Source organism: Camelus bactrianus, chromosome 16, assembly GCF_048773025.1.
Source record: "Camelus bactrianus isolate YW-2024 breed Bactrian camel chromosome 16, ASM4877302v1, whole genome shotgun sequence".
Lineage (NCBI taxonomy): Eukaryota > Metazoa > Chordata > Mammalia > Artiodactyla > Camelidae > Camelus > Camelus bactrianus.
The window spans coordinates 38970508-38987305 of NC_133554.1; the positions used below are offsets into that span (position 1 = coordinate 38970508).

General features: G+C 54.9%; 1 protein-coding gene across 8 annotated transcripts; it reads right to left on the reverse strand.

Moving 5' to 3' along the window:
- Positions 1 to 666: 666 nt before the first annotated feature.
- On the reverse strand, positions 667 to 16599 carry FLOT2 (flotillin 2). Of its 8 annotated transcripts, none has more exons than XM_074343156.1 (11): positions 16579 to 16599; positions 10548 to 10629; positions 5409 to 5499; positions 4340 to 4463; positions 3786 to 3904; positions 3554 to 3667; positions 3334 to 3453; positions 3037 to 3251; positions 2467 to 2650; positions 2052 to 2201; positions 667 to 1938 (listed from the first exon to the last, which is right to left on the reverse strand). In XM_074343156.1, the coding sequence occupies exons 3-11, from the start codon at positions 5481 to 5483 to the stop codon at positions 1900 to 1902; spliced, it is 1140 nt and encodes a 379-aa protein (XP_074199257.1). In that variant the 5' UTR covers positions 5484 to 5499; positions 10548 to 10629; positions 16579 to 16599; the 3' UTR covers positions 667 to 1899. The 8 variants fall into 8 exon arrangements, with proteins under 8 accessions (XP_074199257.1, XP_074199259.1, XP_074199256.1 ...); XM_074343158.1 differs by lacking the exon at positions 5409 to 5499 and adding an exon at positions 7437 to 7527 and having other exon boundaries at positions 16579 to 16596; XM_074343155.1 differs by lacking the exons at positions 5409 to 5499; positions 16579 to 16599 and adding exons at positions 7437 to 7527; positions 16177 to 16357.
- Positions 16600 to 16798: the final 199 nt, after the last annotated feature.

Here is a 16798-nt window from a genome sequence, read left to right on the forward strand (position 1 = left end):
ACATAAATCCCTGGAGATAAGTTTGTTTGTTTGTTTTTTGATAAACAGATGTTCTTTTTTTTTTAAATGGAGATACTGGGGATTGAACCCAGGACCTTGTACATGCTAAGCGTGTGCTTTCTATTTTATTTCATTTATTTTTTAAAGAAATTGTAGTTCATCTTTTTATAATTTTTATTTATTTTGGGGGGAGATAATTAGGTTTGTTTATTTATTTATTTAAATGGAAGCACTGGGGACTGAACCCAGGACCTCGTGCATGCTAAGCACACACTCTAACCACTCTAGTGAGGTATCCCCTCCCCACTAGAACTAAAATTTAAACCCAAGCAATCTGACTCCAGACTTCATGCTCTTGAGACACAGCCTCCATTACTGAGTGGGGCTCAGGACGGGCAAAGAGGTGCAGTGAGCCTGGCAGCCCCTTTCATCTTCTGTCTGCAGTGGAACCAGGTCTCCCAGGGCTCTGGTCTGGCTTCAGTACCTGGGCCATGGCGGCCCTGATTCAGGATACCAAGAGCAAGGCCAGTGTGCTGATGCCCCCCAGTGGCCAGGGTGGGGAAGAACAGGCAAAGTGTAGCCTTCAGACTGAAGGGGTTTATAGGTGGCGGACCTGGTTGGTTCTTGCTTCCCAGTCTCTCCCCTCACAGAAGACACCATAGAGGGTGTGGGCATAACCAGATCTTTATTTTACCAGAAGGGACAGGCAGCGGGGCAGTGTAGCATCCAAGCCCCAGACCAGACATGCAGCATCCACATGCAGGAACAGCTACACAGGCTGGGGCAGGGCAAAGGGTAGGGAACTGGGACCATAGGACACCCACAGCACCCCTGCCAGGATGCTCGGGCCCTGGGCTCTTCTGCCTCCACTACAGCAAGGAGACAGAGGACTGGGCTGCTTCCCAATGGCTGGAACCCTATCACTCTGGCCAGGAAGAAAGATGGCACAAAGGGTATGGAGTCTGGCCAGTCTCCAGCACTAGACTCCGTATAGGGTTGCACAGCTTTGCCCACGGGAAGGGCCCAGCCTGATACCTAGGACGGCACAGCCCTAGTAGGAAGAGGGTCTATACACTTTCTAGTCCCTAGACGGGCTAGATCCTGATCCCAGAAAGGCTTAGCAGAGTTGTGACCAAGTCCCACTCCACCTAGTAGGGACATGTCCGTGAAGGGGACTTTCCTGAGCACAAGCAGGGCCTCCTAAGGCAGTAGTAAACTGAGGGAGCTGCTATACACAGGAGGCCTCGCCTCTGTGCCCCGGGCAGGGGAGAGAGAGGTAAGGTATGAGAGCAGGCCTGGGGCCAGGCAGGGGGGAAGTGAGAGGCGATGGCCCTGGGCTTGCAGCTGCAGCTACCTGGGCTGAGAGGGGTCGGAGTGGGAGAGGCTGGGGGCTTCCTGGGGGCAGGTTTAGGGCTGGGAAGACCAGGCCAGGAGAGGGCAGAGTGTCCGTCCTACCCAGACCCCCTGCACCTACGCTGAAGCTCTAGCCAGGGACACAGGAGGAACGGACAGATGCACAGAAAACTTCAAGGCACCAGGATTCAGAGGAGCAGCAGGGCCACCCCCTACAGACAGACAGTGATTATAACAAACATCTTCAGCTTAAACTACATGATGTGTGCAGAGGGTGGGAGGAAAGAGGGAGAGAAAAAGACAAACGGACAAAGGAAGAGACGTACATGAGATGAAGGTGAAAGAGACAAACAAGATGAATGTGGCAGTGGAAGTGAGGGTGTGGGCAGAGGACAAGGGAAGACAGCCAGAGGCCTGAGCACGCAGCACTTCTGGTCCCTACAAAATAAGGCACCAGAGTCAGAAACGTTCCCGTTGTCCCTGTGGCTTTAAAACGGGTGCTGAAGGGGGGGTGGCTGCTGCTGATGGGTGTGGGTCTTCAGGACCTCACACCTGTGCACCGGTGGCCTTCTTGATCAGTGGTATCTGTAAGGACGGGAAATGCCATAAGGACTTGGCTCCAGGGCACCCGACTGCTCCGCCTAGGCCAGCCCCATGGGCTGCCCAGACAACCCCACTGCAGAGAGCTAGACACACACCTTAGATAGGTCCACGCCTGTGAGGGCGTGCACAGAGGCAGGCAGCTCGGCCAGCAGTCGGTTTACTTCTGAGGTCACCTTGCTGTTATCCCCACTGAGGACCACGATCTCATCAACTTTGGTTAGTGGGGCGGCGATTTTGGCAGCAATCTAGGAGATGGGATGAGAGGAGAGCTGGTTGGTGCTGACTCCGTCCACCAGCCCTGCCCATCCAGTGTTTCTCCCTCCTGTCTCCACCTCACCCAACCCCAGTGGGCTAGGGATGAGCCCCTGCCTGTCCTATTGGAGGGCTCTTCCCCTCTGCTGAGTACTCCCCCATTTAATCCTTCTAGCCAGTTTATCGCTGTGTTACTGACAAAGCTGAGAAAAGTCCAGCACTTGCCCAGTCAGTCCCAGCCTGGGGTGGGAGCCTCACCTGGGGCAGGGCCTCCAGCACCAAGGCCATCTTGGCTGCATCCCCGTATTTCTGGTAGGCCTCAGCCTTGAGTTTCATCCGCTCGGCCTCTGCTTTGCCCATGGCCTCGATGACTGCTGCCTCTGCCTCCCCAAGTTTGCGGATCTTCTCAGCCTCTGCCTGTGCCAAGAGGACCTGCTTCACCCTGGGGGAGTCCAGGCCGGACAGGATCAGTGGGAAGTGCCAGGGGCCCCTCAAGGCTTGCCTGGCAAATGCTCAAGCCCTATGCTTTGGCAGGTGTCTGGGGTGGGGGACCCATGAGAGGGGGTGGCCTGGTCTTCTGGCTCTGGCCAGGGAAACAGTATCTGCTCCCAGATGCAAATGAGCGAGGGGATTAACTGGGGTGCCCTCTATGCCAACCTCCTACATCTAATTCCATCTTCCTAACAACAATCCCATGGGGGAGGCGGGTCACCCCATCTGACAGTGAGGAAGCAGACATGGGGGAGAAGTGGCTTCCAAGTTTGGTCAGGGGAGCAGAGGGAGTGCACGGGCAGAAGAGGCGCCAGACTAACCCCCAGCAGCACTCACTTCTCACCCTCGGCGATCTGCTGTATGCGGTGGGCCTCGGCCTCAGCGGGGCGGCGCACCGTGGCAATGAGTTCCTTGTCTGTGCGCAGAATCTCCTGTGCCTCCACTGCAATCTGCTTCTTGCGCTGCACAACTTCGATCTCAATCTCTTCTTGCCGAATCTTCTGCTGCTCACGGGCCCCTTGTAGCTCATAGGCCAGCTGGGCCTCAGCTGTCTGCAGCGGGAGTGTGGTCAGAGTATCAGAGGCTGGCTGCTAAGCCCTGAGCCCCAGCGCAGGATGCCCTCCGGCTCCTCACCTTGATGTTGACCTCCTCACTGAAGGCTGACTTTTGCAGCTCGAAGGCTCGCTTGGAGTCAGCAATCATGGTGTCTGCCATGAACTTTATGTCCAACATCTCCTTCTTGCATTCGGCTTCCTGGGGACAGGAGGGACAGATGCTGAGGGTCCCCTGAACAACTGTAGTCCCCCATCCCTGAGCTCCCTGTCCCTGGGGCCAGGAAGGAAAGCCCATGTACCCGGATTCCTGCGTCCCGCTCGGCCTCGGCCACTCCGATGTCAGCATCTCTCTGTACCACGGCAGTCTGTGTCTTGCCCAGGGAGCTCAGATAGTCCACTTTGTCATACACGTCCTGGGGAGGGAAGAGGGAGTCATCCCTGGGAACAGTTACAGGCACAAAGGTGCCCCACCTGCCATGTTCCCCCTTGCCGGATGGATGCGGAGACCACAGCCTTCCCATCACACTGCACCTTGATTGTGAAACTGAGGATCTCGATGCCCATGCGGCCGACATCAGGGGCTGCTACCTCCCGCACCAGCTTGGCAAACTGGTCCCGGTCCTGATAAATCTGCTCCACCGTCAGGGTCCCTGGGGGCAGAAGGATCATGCGCTGGCTCCCCAGGGGCCCAGGCTGCTGGGAAAGGGAGGAGGCATGCAAAGAGAGGTCTGAGTGCATGCAGGGGTTATGTAGTCTGAGCTGGGTCTTCCTGGGTTTCTTAACAGCGTTTAACACTGAGCCTCCTCCTGCAGGGTCCAGGCAGGATGAGGAAAAGTGTCCCAAGCAGCACCAGGTGCCACACAGACTGGCAGCCATGCACTCCCACCTCAACACCTTCTCCTTCACCCAAGTCACCTGAAGTTTTGACTAGAAATAATGGAAGGAAAATGTTGCAGCTTTTTAGCTAGAAGGCTCTTGGTGGGACTGCCTGCCCTGCCTCCTTCCCTGGCCCCTGGCTTGGGGACCCTGTGAGGCTCCTTGAAGGCAGCAGAGGGAAGGGGCCCCTGGGCTGGGCAGGGACTCACCAAGGATGGAGCGCAGGTGCCCCTCCAGGGTCTGCAGGACGACGTTCTTGATGTCCTGCACGTTCTTGCCCAGGAACTGTTCACAGGCCACGGCCAGGAGCTCCTTCTCGGTCATGATCTTCACCTGCCAGTGGTTACAGAGGAGCCTGAGCCAGGCTGGAGGGAGGCAGAGGAGGCCCAAGACCCAGAGGCATGGAGGATGGTAGCTGTGCCCCTCCCTTCCTTTTCTGGACCTGGAGGCCTAGGGGCTAAGAGGGGGTGGAGTCTGTCCAAGGCCTCCAGTGGGGAGAAGACATGAGGAACCCCCACACTGAGAAAATTTTATCTTCACTGGCAGCCCCAGGCCCTGCCATGACCTCTCCTGGGCATCTGGGGTTTCCTTTCCACCCACCCAGCCCACGAGCTGCCCCTCAGCCTGCAGGTCTCTGCGAAAAGGAGAATGAACAACAGGGGCACAGACAAACAGACTAGGAAAGAGAGCCAGGATAGGGCAGGAGACAGGTCCGGGGGCCGCCACCGAGGGTGGGCATCCTTCTGCCTTTCCTTCCCGAGATACTAAGCCAAAAACCCCATTGCCAGAGGTCTATAAGATGGCTGAACCCACCCTGTGTGGACCTCTGAGAGCAGGAAGCCCTTCACCCAGGCACCGAGCTGGGAGTATAACACAGCCTCCAACTCCAGAGCCCAGAGCTCCCCTGCCTCATGTGGCCTTGCCCTCTGGTCCCCGCCCGGCAGCCCTGACCCCAGGAACAGGGAAGGCCTGGATTCTGGGGCTTGGTATTTCCGACACCTGCAAAGAATGGGGGGGGATTAGTGAGACAGGAGCCCTCAGCACTGGTTCTGTCCCCTGTGGGCCCGCTGAGGAAAGAAGGGGTGTCTGTTAGTCCTGCTGGGCGGTCAAGAGGCCGAGTGTGTTCCAGTGGCGATGACCCTCTCTTGGAAGAGGGGGCGGGGCAGGGGCGCTGGAGAGATCCTGCCCCTGGCTGCCGTCCTCTCCTCCTCCCCCCAAACCCCAGCATGGGGACGAGGCAGCTCAACGGACATGCGCGGGGCTGCTGAGTTACTATACCTGGGCGACACCCGTCACAGTTAAAGCTACCCCCTCGGCCGTCTCTACGTCCTCGCAGCGGGGCTGCAACGTCATAATCTCTAGGGAAATCCTGCCAAGAAATGCAAAACAGGGGCATAGGTCTGGGGGCCCGGGGCCTGAGGTGCAGGGAGAGTCCGATACCTCACTGCTCCAGCTGGGATGGGCCAGGGGTCCTGTGGCAGGGGAGGGTGGAGGGGGACCCTCCAGGGGTCAGAGCCGGGAGCATGTGAGGAGATGGGTGGGAAGGCAGGATAAGGTGGGTTTAGGTGGCTCAGAGGAAGGAGTGCAGTGTGCCACCCACGTGCACATATGTCCTCTGCGCACATTAGCCGGGCTAGAAGAGGAGGAAAAGGAAGTAGTAGAGAAGTGGTCATGGGTGGTCTGGGCTGTGGCAGGGTGGGCAGAGTCTAGGTGCAGCTATGTGTGTTATGTCCTGGGATAGCAGATAAGGGCTGGTACTCCAGGCCGTGCTCTGCAGGCGCCCATGAGTGACATCTGAACATCCCCCAGGGGCCCTCACCTGTTCCCCGGGGCTGCTCAGCACCCTGGGATGCCCCAGGAGGCTGTTGTGAAAACTGTCTTGCTGCGCCAAGACGGAGGTGATCTGGCACCTGCCCCCTGCCAGAGAAGCCCTCCCTGCCTGGCCCTCCCTACACCTGGCAATAGGCTATGACCAGAAGCCCACCCTCTGGGGTTGGGCCCAGCTGGGCCAGTGGGGAAAAGGGCTGGGGTCACACTAGAACTTCCTGGCCAAGGAGCACTAACCCTACAAAGAGTTGCTATGCCCAGACAATCTGAATCCTCAAGGGTCCACATCACCCAGCTGAAAAGGGACCTGGGCACCTGCAGCTGTTTCAAGGCGAGCAAGGGGTGGGTGAGATGGGGATGGTCCCCTTCCCAAGGAGAGACGGCAGGATGGTTGAGGGAGGGTATGGTGGTGCAGCAGTTTTGCCTGAGAAGCTGAAGAACAGTCTCACGAGATGGAACGGGATGGGTACGGTGACATTTAGGTCTCTTCCAGCCTGGGGACCCACCACCACGCAGGCTCTGAGGGGCAGGGCCTTTCTGATGTTCACTGCTGCCTCTACAGTGCCAAGAACTGACAAGGTACTCAATAGGGAGCTGGTGAATGAAGCAAGGAAGATGGGAACCTGTGCGTTGTGAAGAAAGCACTTGGAGTTACTAAACGCCCTGGCTCAGGAGTGGGTTTCACGGCTACCACTGCGTGGTAGTGAGGAGTGAAGCAGTGGGTCCCTTGCTTTTCAAAGTGAGATCAGGTTCATAATACAGCTTGGGTTTCCCTAGCACTTCTTTTCTGAAAATTCCAAAGGGCCCTTGTATTGTTTTACTTGCCTTCCCAATACCCCTGCAAGGCACAGGAGGCACAGGGAGGGCATGACTCTTCCCATTTCATGGACGGGGAAGCTACAACCTCGTGACAAGAGATCTGCTCAAAGGCCTCTTGACACAGAATTAGGGGCAGGGAATGGCCAAGGCTCTTTCTGCTCAGGGACAGGGTGAACAGAACTCCCCATGGGACCCATCTGCTGGCCTTGCAGGGAGGAGGACTAGGGCTTGACACTAGGGTGTCAGCCTGGAGAAGGGGCTGGCAGGGGCTTCCTGGTGCCTGGAGGACCAGGACTTCTGCAGGAGTAGTTAGGATGGAACCCTCCCCACCTGGACAGCCTAGCTCTGCCACATAAGGGCCTGTGTCTCCTGCCTCAGCTTACTCCCAATTTAGGCTTGGTGTTCAAGGCCACCCACTGACAGACTGGGGCAGAGCTTCCAGAAGCCCTGGCTCTTTGCCCACTAGCAGCCCCGGTGAGCGAGGGCAAGGGAGCTGGGGATCTACAGGGATCCACCCTGCCACCCAGAGCAGCAGAGGTGGGGGCAGAGGGAGGGAGGCACACTCTCAGGAGGGGAGTCCATCTGGTTCCTGCCTGCCAGGCCCCTCAGGGCAAGAAGAGAGAAGGTTAGACACAGAGGAGGAAGCAGGTGGGTTATTACCTGTGCAACCCCTGTTACGAATAGCGGGACCCCCTCCGACGTCTCAATATTCTCACAGCGACACAGGATGGTCATAACCTCCAGAGACAGTCTGAGGAGCAGCCAGGGGGTAGGGAGAGGCAGGGTCAGGAAGGGGTGGGAGGGGACACAGCAAACACACACAGTGGTTACCAGACAAGCCCCTGATGCCTGATGCCTGGGGGTGGGGCAGGGTTGCTCTCAATCCTCCAGCCCCCCACTGCCAGCTCAGCCTAGGGCTGTAGGGGGACAGGGACACCCCCTTGCTGGTCTGAGGCCTCCAGTCTCTTCTCTAGCCCCCAGACTCTGGGCTGGGGGAAAAGTCTGCTGATGCCCTGGGCCCGTGACCTGAGGTCGGGAGGCCTGTGCATGCCAGTGGCTCCCCACCTCATGTTCCCAGGAGATTCCTGGCACAATCTGGACACAGCCTCAGTTCCACCCTCCAAACACAGTCAAACCTATGTTTCCAGAAACTAGGGGTCGGGGAAGCCACTCTGGGGATTAATGAGCCACAGCAAATACCAAATCCTGTTTGGGTCACAAACCCTTAAGGTTTGTGCTACATATCACTAAGAAGGCAATTTAGGGTCTGAAAAGCTCAAAGAAATTTTTGGATTTTCTGATATGGGGGGGAGGGGTATGTCAAAGAAGGCTGAGGGAGAAAGTGTGCCCCTGCCATAACATACACAGGACAACCAGGAGATGGCGAAGTCATTCACTTTGGAATTTCCAGAGTTGGGCACTGGCAGAGTCATGGCAAAGAAAACCAGGTGCCCTGAAGCTACCTAGCCCATCCTAGCTGGGCAGCGTGTGTGCGACTGAATGTAGGGTGGTGGTCCAGGCAGAGGCCAGGCTGTGGACATCGTGGAAAGTTTCCTTAAACTAGAGGAAGGGAGGACAGAGGCTGAGGCTGAGGCTGAGGGAGCAGAAGCAGGTGGGCTGGGGGGATGGGGAAGAGTAGGCAATGTGGATCCCCCAGCTCAGGTCTCCCAGTGCCAGCCCAAGGGCTCCAGCCATGCAGATGTGCAAAGGTTGCCTTCATTTGAGTCCCTAACAATAGCACCCTCGGGCCTGAGAGGACTCTAAAGACCCAGCTCAGACAGGAATCCATCAAGCTCTCTTCTGGGGAAGGAGAGAGGGAGGGAAGGAGGGAGAGAGAGAGGGAAGATGGGAGGCTGCAGCTCAGATGCCAGAGGTGGAGGAGTCGCTCAGGAAAGGGAGAGAGAGCTGCCCCCATCAGGGCCTCAGGATAGGATAGGACAGGATGTGGCAGCTAAGTGCAGCAGGAGGGGTTTCACTGAGCCTGGAGAAGAATGGCTGACACTGAAGGTGAGTGATGTGTGGGATGGCTGCAGAAAGTATCTCAAAAGGGAGGTGGAGGATCCAGGCTGGGTTGGGAGCCTCTACTCTGACCTAAGAGGCTCTTGCTGGCCTAGGGAAATAAAGGCCCAGCTTGTGGAACTGCCCCAAGCAGGCTAGGGGTTGGGGAAGGGGCTGCCCCCAGACCAAGGCCCAAGAAGGGGAAGGGCTGCAGGCTCAGACTACCCAGCAAGTGGGACCAGCGGGAGGATGCTAAGCCTGAGTGTGTGAGATCAGTTTCCTAGGAAGAGGTATGGGGCCCCCCACCCCTCACTTCTAAACCTGCTGTCGGAGATGCTTGGCTCTCTTGTCCTGGGGCTCTGCTCCCTGGAGCAAGAAGCAGGAAGGGGGACCAAGGATGTGGAGAAAGGGCTGCTGGGGTGTGGCCCCAGCAGTGGATGCCCATGCAGGACAGGTCTGTGGGCAGGCGGCAAGCTCTTGAGGCCAGGGTATACGTTGAGGTGTTTGGATAAGACACTCTGTCGTCCCAGGACTCCATGTGGGTGGGGTGAGGTGACAACGTCTCTGGAGAGGGCACCCCATGGCCTCTGACAGGCCAACTGGCCCACTTAGGAGTGCCTAGGATCCACCTGAGAGGAAGATGTGACCAGTACTGATTATGCTCTGACACTTTTGGCCTTGGGCCAGAAGAGTCTCCCAGCATCCCTCAACTCAGGCAGGGCAAAGTTAGGGGAAAGACAGGGCAGTGGAGGGGGTTACTGTGAGTTAAAAAGCTGTGACACACTTCCCATGCCCCTGTCCCTTAGCAACACCCTCAGATGCCCTGAAGCCCCGAGCACCAGCAGCTCAGTGTAGCCATGGGGCTTCTCTCTGCTGACTGGTTGGGCTGGGATGGAGGGGGCTTTCCACTGGAATCTCCATTGCTTCCCCTTCGATGACCCCATTGCCAATGTGTCCACACATTCACAGCTCTGCTGCCCTTGCTGCCTGGGTCTTGGCCTGGAAGGATCTGGGCCCCTCCCCTGGTCTCCCATAGCCAGGAAGGGGGTGATGGTGAAGAGGTGACCTGCCTCATCTCCTCCTGGGTGGGCAGTGAGGGAGGCAGGAGAGGCCTAGGCCAAGTCTGGCCCTGCCGGGGGCTCTGGGGAAGCCAGCAGGTAGAGCCTGATGGTGGGCCCTCTGGGGAACAGAAATCTCCCTTTCCCTCGTAAGTCTTTCCAGACTGATTGAGGAGGTCTAGATCCGTCTTGCCCAGTCCCTGTCTCAGCGTCAACAGCTTAGATCCCCATCCCTTGTCTTTAACCTGCTGTTGTCAGAGCCACTTCAGACGGTATAGCCATTTTCTGCCACTTAGCCCCTGCCTGCACGGTCCCAGGGCCTGTGCAGGTGAGGGTATGTGTGAAGGGTCTCTTCAGCCTTTCCTCCCTTCCTGGACCCACTCCAAACAGGGTAAGTAATTAAGGCTTCGTGAATAACTTTGAGACAGAATCAGAGAATTAGGATTCTGCCTGGGCATGACCCTGAATTCTCTGGGACAGAAGTGATGCCCTCCAAGGAGGAGGCGCCCATAGACAGACCTCCTGCATTCCTGGACCACCCATTGCACCTACTTCTTAGGAGGCCCCCACCCCCTCGGATGGAATATGGCAAGTGGTGGATGCTCTAGCTGACCTGTGGGGTGAAGCAGGTAAGGATGGAAGCCCTTGTCTCCCTAGAAGCCCTTGTCTCCCTTGCCCACCAGGATGCCCAGCTCCCAAGCCCCCAGGCCCTTACCTCTGAGTGTCGGAGATACACCACCAGGCCCAGGCCCAGCCGCCAAACACATACTGTTTATAGTCGGAACCACAACAGCCCCCTGGAGAGCAAAGCAAACCACTGCTGGTCAGTCAGTTCTCGGGTCTGTCTACCCTCCATGCCTCCAGCAGCAACTCTGCTGCTCTGACACTTGACAACTCTCACTGTTGGGTGCCAGGTGCTGAGGCTGCACATAAATGGGAGATATACCCTAAGGGCCTTGGAATCTAGTTTGGTAAACAGGCAATTTGCAGAGAGAGGAGGATAACCAATGAGTGGCTCAGAATGTAAGTGCTTTCAGAGAACACAAGAGACCTCAGTGACCAGGAGTGAGCAGGAAAAGCTCCCATCTTTGATTCAACCACCCATTCAACAAATAAGTATGTTTTTGTGCTAGGGATACAGTGATGAAGATACACTTCCTAACTGCACAGACACAGAAAACCAATTTATGATTACCAAAGGGGAAAGTGGGAGGGAGGGACAAATTAGAAGCTCAGGATTAACCGATATATACTACTGTATATAAAATAAACAACAAGGACCTACTATACAGCACAGGGAACCATATTCAATATCTTGTAACAATCTATAATGGAAAAGAATCTGAAAAAGAATATATGTGTGTGTGTGTGTGTGTGTGTGTGTATGTGTGTGTGTATACACATATATATATGTAAAACGGAATCACTTTGCTGTACACCAGAAACTAACACAACACTGTAGATCAACTATACTTCAATTTAAAAAATGCAACTCCTATCTTGAAGGAGGTGAGATTAGGAGGATTTTTTTCCTGAAATGACTGTAATACCAGGTGATTTGCCTGTTCTCAGGGTAGGGAATGCAGGGTCAGAGAGGGAATGCAGTGTCGGGGAGGAAGGGGCAACACTAGACAGCTGGTGGGAGGGGGTTTCCAAGCCAAGGTGCGGCCTTGCTCATGCCCAGCAGACACCTCTCAGGGAGGCTGGTTCTCTATTCCCAGGGATTCAGAGTGACTGTTTCTCTTGTGAGTGTGGATGGGGAAGGCAAGGCCTCAAAACAAAGGCCAACTCATGGTACCAATGGGAAAAGTGAAGAGAAAGGGAAAAGGTCTAAAAAGGAAGTGATTCCTGGAAACTGTGTATCAACTAAACAGAATTTTGAATCTGGCCACGACTCAGATTCATGCCACGGACCCACTCAGCAGGCTCTCTACACAGAAATAAGAAAAATCAATTCTTGAAATTCTTCTTGTGAACCCTCCTGCTGATGCCAAAATTACTCCACAAGTGCGAGAAAACTTAGTAAAAAGCAAGAGGAGCAGTTCACTTGCAGTGCAAAGATGTGTTCAGAAACATGATTCAAAGGAAATGTGATTGGGAAAAAGCCAGTGGGTGTCACCATTTCCGTGTTCACAAACTTTGGTTTTCAGGAAAGCCTTAGGGTGTGTGCCTCTTGAGGTCAAAGGTCAGGGGGAACTTTGTGTGACTGGGTTACAGTGTCTCTGAAGCCCCATGGCAGGGGACAAAGCAGATCACAGTGTCTGAGGTGTCAGGCCGAGCAGCTGTCTGTGTGTGTGTGTGTGTGTGTGTGTGTGTGTGTGTATGTGAAAGAGAGAGAGATGGGGGAGTCATTTAAGCTAAGGAGTGGCAAAGCCACATTTGCATTTTATAAACACTACTTTGCACAAGGAGGAAGAACTTGGGTCAAGGAGGCTGGATAGAAACCTCCTTCAGTGACCCAGGCCGGACACAGCTGCTGACGCAGGGGGATAACTTCTAGAGCAATTTTATCCAAGAGAACTTTCTTCGAGGGTAGAAATATTCCACAGCTGTGCAGTGCAACACAGCGCCACCAATGACATGTGGTTATTGAGCACTTGAAACGTGGCTGGAGGAATTAAATTTTAATTTAATTAACTTAAATTTACGTCGCCACCTGTGGCTACCATATCATTTAGTGCAACTCTAGAGCCTGGGTCAGGCCAACAATTGAATAGACAACAGGAAACAGCGAACTGGAGACAAATTCTGAATAGATGGAAGCAAAGGAACAAAGACCGCCCCCACTGTGGTGGGCCTGCCAGGTTAAAGAGCTAGCATCTGATACTGCTCACTGGGTGGCCAACCCTCTTTCCTGGGTATGCCGCATGCAAAGTGTGCAGAGGTCCAGGGAGCCAGGAGCAGCCCCACCACGTTAGGAGGGGAGGGAAGAGGTCTTGGTTCTCTGCCTCTTGATGGTGGAAGTACCCATCCACAGGGCTGCTGCTTGAGGTTAAGCCACTGCAGGCTTCCCTGCCCTAGGGATGTGGTAAGGGAAGTCTCTAAAGACAAGCAGTCACTTTGAAACCCAAACCATTTCTCCAGTGAACCTGGAAGAGGGTCAAAAATCACAGCTTGTTCCGCTCCTTCTGGCCTGGTGGGGGCTGGGGCAGCTTCCTCTAGCCAGCTCCAAGGGACTTTCTCAATGTGCTGTGGGAGAAGGAGGTGGAGGCGGAGGTAGGTGGGATTGCAGGGGAAGGAGCCAAGGGCAGGTGTCCACCCTTTATTTAACTTATTCTTTGACCTTGGGAGCAGGCTGCCACAGCTCAAGCTGGGCCTTGGCCAAGGGCAATATGGCTAGGTTCCCAGGGGTAGCAACAACAGGAAGCTGAGACTGCCAGGCTGCCCCACCCCCAGCAGCCTCCTCCCCTGGAAGGCATCTTCCTCCCAGCTTCCTGGTCACACTAAACCTGAGCCCCATTCCCAAAAGAGGACACTTAGGTGGTCCTTCCTTGACCCCTAATTCTCACTGTCTTGAGGCCTGGAAATCTCTCCTAATCACAAAGCATCCCATGATAACCTCCGCCCTTTGCTTAGCCTTCCCCAGACACAGGTGCTGGTCGCCCTCTCAGGAACACTCCCTTCCTTTCCTGCCTCTCTTCCACCCTTTTCTTCCCCCTAGTCTACAAGGGGGATTTAGCCTTTTTTGAGCCAACCACCCCCCACTGCCCTTAGTAGTCTGGCAATGCTAGAATGTTCATAAATGCATACAATAAAATATGGAAGAAACAAATTGTATTGAAAGTTATCAAAATATTAAAACAACCAAATGTGTGATACAGTAATTTGTATGATACGTAATACATAGCAATATGTGGGATATAGTAATACATTAAATAAGATTTAGTGGTAGATTTAATAACCAGTTTAATTTCAAAGTAGTGATGAGCATGAATGATTTTTAAGGTGCCTGTAACAACAGCATGGTAGGAAATACCTGCTAATACTATCATGGTTTGTTGCCGATATTTTTTTTCAGCATTAAATGATATTAAGTTCCCACAAGAGTATTAGAACCTGTCTTATGCATCATTCCATTTACTCTTGCAATAAAACTCCATTTTCTTCTATAAAGAAGCTACTATTAATAACATTCAGGGGGAGGGTGTAGCTCAGTGGTAGAGTGTACGCCTAGCATGCACAAGGTCCTGGGTTCAATTCCCAGTACCTCCATTAAATAAATAAATAAATCTAATTACCTCCCCCTCCAAAAATTAGAAAAAAAATTACATTCAAAATATAATAACAAATTTGAAAGAATCAATAACAGCTAGTTTTATGGTAGATCCTCAAGCAGCATCCCACTAGACCCAGGGTTGTTGCTGATGTTAATAACCAAAGGAAATGCTAAATTTCTGTTAAGGTTAGTGGAAATTAAAATGTACCCCCGCCCCCATTCAAACGCACAGACCTCGAAATTCTATCCACAAACCCCAGGTTGAGAACTTCTGACCTACTGTAGAAATGAGAGAAAGGTATATTGTATTTGGATTCCCCTTCTGAACACCCAAAAGTTGAAACAGAGAAGGTTTTATACTATAGAATGAAGGAGGGAGGTAAGGCAATAAGAAGAACCTCCAGACTTTTCAAGTGGTAGAGATGACCATGAAATATATCAGCATCCTCCTTCTGAAACTGGGCTGTGTGAGATGTCCTGGACTTAGATGTAGGCCCAAGTAACCAGGTGGGGGCAGGGCTAGGAGTCCACGTACAAGAGAGCCACAGCTCAGCTTGATTATCTCAGTTCCCAAGGTGCTATTATGCCACACATTGTCTCCCTCTTTTCCACCCTCCCTTGACTCCAGTACTGTTAATTCTCAGCACAGCTTCCTTACCCCACCCCTAAAACATCTTCGAAGCTAGCACTCCCTTGGCCTCTGACCAGAGAACCAGTCTCCAGGCAACTAGAAGACACAGAGCAGCCCATCCCAGGGGCTCCTCTTGCCCCTCAGTCTCAAGGATCTCCACAAGGGCAGGACTCGAGCTTTTGGCTCTTCAGCCCAGAGTCTGGGCTTCTAGAGAGAAACCCCACTAGAAAAAAACCAAGCGCAGTGCAGATTTGAGTTTCTAAAAGCCTGCTCTCGGAGTGGGGGCTGGGAGACTGGCCCAGTTATTATAGAGGAAGTCTGGCCTCAGTGCTCTCTGGGGGTTGGGGTTGGGGGTGGTGTCTCTCACATGACCTCAAGGCTACCTCTGGTTTTCAGAGAAATGAATTATCTTAATTCCCCCATAGGAGTAGGATCCTAGTCAGGGAGAATGGGAATTTCCTGTCCCAGGGGAGAGACTGATTTTTGAGATCCAAACTGAGCCAGAGGCCATATTCTGGGGTGAAAGTTTCCAATGGATTCATAACATCACACCTCCCAAGGGTGGGAAGCTACAAGCCCTGGCCCAGCCCACCCTCTTATGCTTAACTCTGCAGCCAGCACCGATAACGCTTTGCACAGGCTGAGAATCCACACTGACAGCGGGAAGTAAAACACGAGAGATTCCTGCAGCTACAGGCCTCCAAGCTGTCAGGAAAAACAGTCCCTCCGCAGCACCTGTGAGCCAAGGGCTGCACAAACTGGTGGCTCGAAAGGCGTCAGCCACTTCTCAAGATACCCAAATATACAATCTAAATAGCAGCCTTACGGCAAGATACCTCTCCCTCCCCAATAATGCGGTCCCCCCGCCCCACCTAAGCTCACAGAAATTCCGGAGTCTGCATTTTGCAAACAGAGCGACACAGCCCCAGAGCCCGGTTTCTCAACCTGTAGAGGCCGCACCCGCGTCTCCCCGGAAGGCAGTGCCAGTAAACCCCAGCGAGCCCCAGCCTGCTCGGAATTAACGGGTCTGTGCCTGGAGCCCAAGGATCCATGTCCCAAGGCCCCTTCCGAGACGGACACCTGCCCTCCAGAGCTGCGTGCGACCCAACCCCAATCCCAGGCGCTGGCATCCAGTCAAACTGTGTTCCCGGAATCCTGAGGCCACAGGGGAGACCCTGCCCAGGCAGGAGGCGGAGAAAGGAGGGAATAAACACGGGCAAACACGCGGGACGGGGAGGGAAGGGGAGAGTCTGGTGGGTGTCCGAGGGAGTCGAGCATGGAAAGTGGGACCCTCCCGGAAGGGGTCTCAGGTGCGGCCAGCAGCCCCGTAGTCTCAAGCCCCACCCCCCTCTGCCGCAACTCTCTGAACCCTTCCCCGGCCTAGTCCCTCCCCGTTCGCTCCCCAGTCCGGGCCCCGTCCTCCCAGGCACAGCCCCCGCCCCAAACACCCTCCCGGCCCTGGGCGTCCCACACCCACTTCCCTCGCTGCCCCCTCACCTGAAACCACCAGCGCCTCGTTGGGCCCCACCGTGTGGCAATTGCCCATGGCGCCGGCGGACGGAGGGCCCTGGGGGGCCGCAGAGACTTGGACAGCAGCAGCCGGCCCGCACCCCACGCCCGCCCGCACAACCGGCCGCGCCCAGTCTATCCCGCCACCCCCAGCGGCCGCCCGCCCGCGCCCCTCCGCGGCTGCAGCCCCACCGGAAGTGTGGCGGCGGAGGGCGGGGCCGGCGTGTGGAGAGAGGCAGCCGTAGCAGGAGCCCAGGCAGTCGGCAGGCTTTATCACACCGGTTGGGGTCGTGGAGCCCAGCCCTCGGGCAGCCCGCGAAAGCGTCCCCCTGCTCCCACGGGGCGCCCGGATGAAAGCCGCCCTGCCTTGCCTCACCTCCCAGCACCCACCTTCCAGCGGTCGGCTCTAGAGTCTGCCGGCCTGAGCTCCAATCTCAGCACCCCGCTCTCACTAGCTAGGAGACTTTGGGTGAGTCCCTTACCTGGCTGCCTAATCCTGACTGAAAAATGGGGATAATGTAACTACCAAGCTACATGGTCGCAAAGGGCCCAGCTGAGTAATTCTCAATGTTGGCAGTGCATCAGATCAACAAATTCCCAGGCTCTCTTC

Coding starts and splice junctions, on each gene's coding strand:
- FLOT2 (XM_074343155.1), bottom strand. CDS start 16,225: ATGGGCAATTGCCACACGGTGGGGCCCAACGAGGCGCTGGTGGTTTCA. Junction 4,464..7,436: donor TCGTAACAGGGGTTGCACAG/GTAATAACCCAC, acceptor AACCACTGGCAG/GTGAAGATCATGACCGAGAA. Junction 3,668..3,785: donor TCCTCAGTTTCACAATCAAG/GTGCAGTGTGAT, acceptor TTCCCTCCCCAG/GACGTGTATGACAAAGTGGA.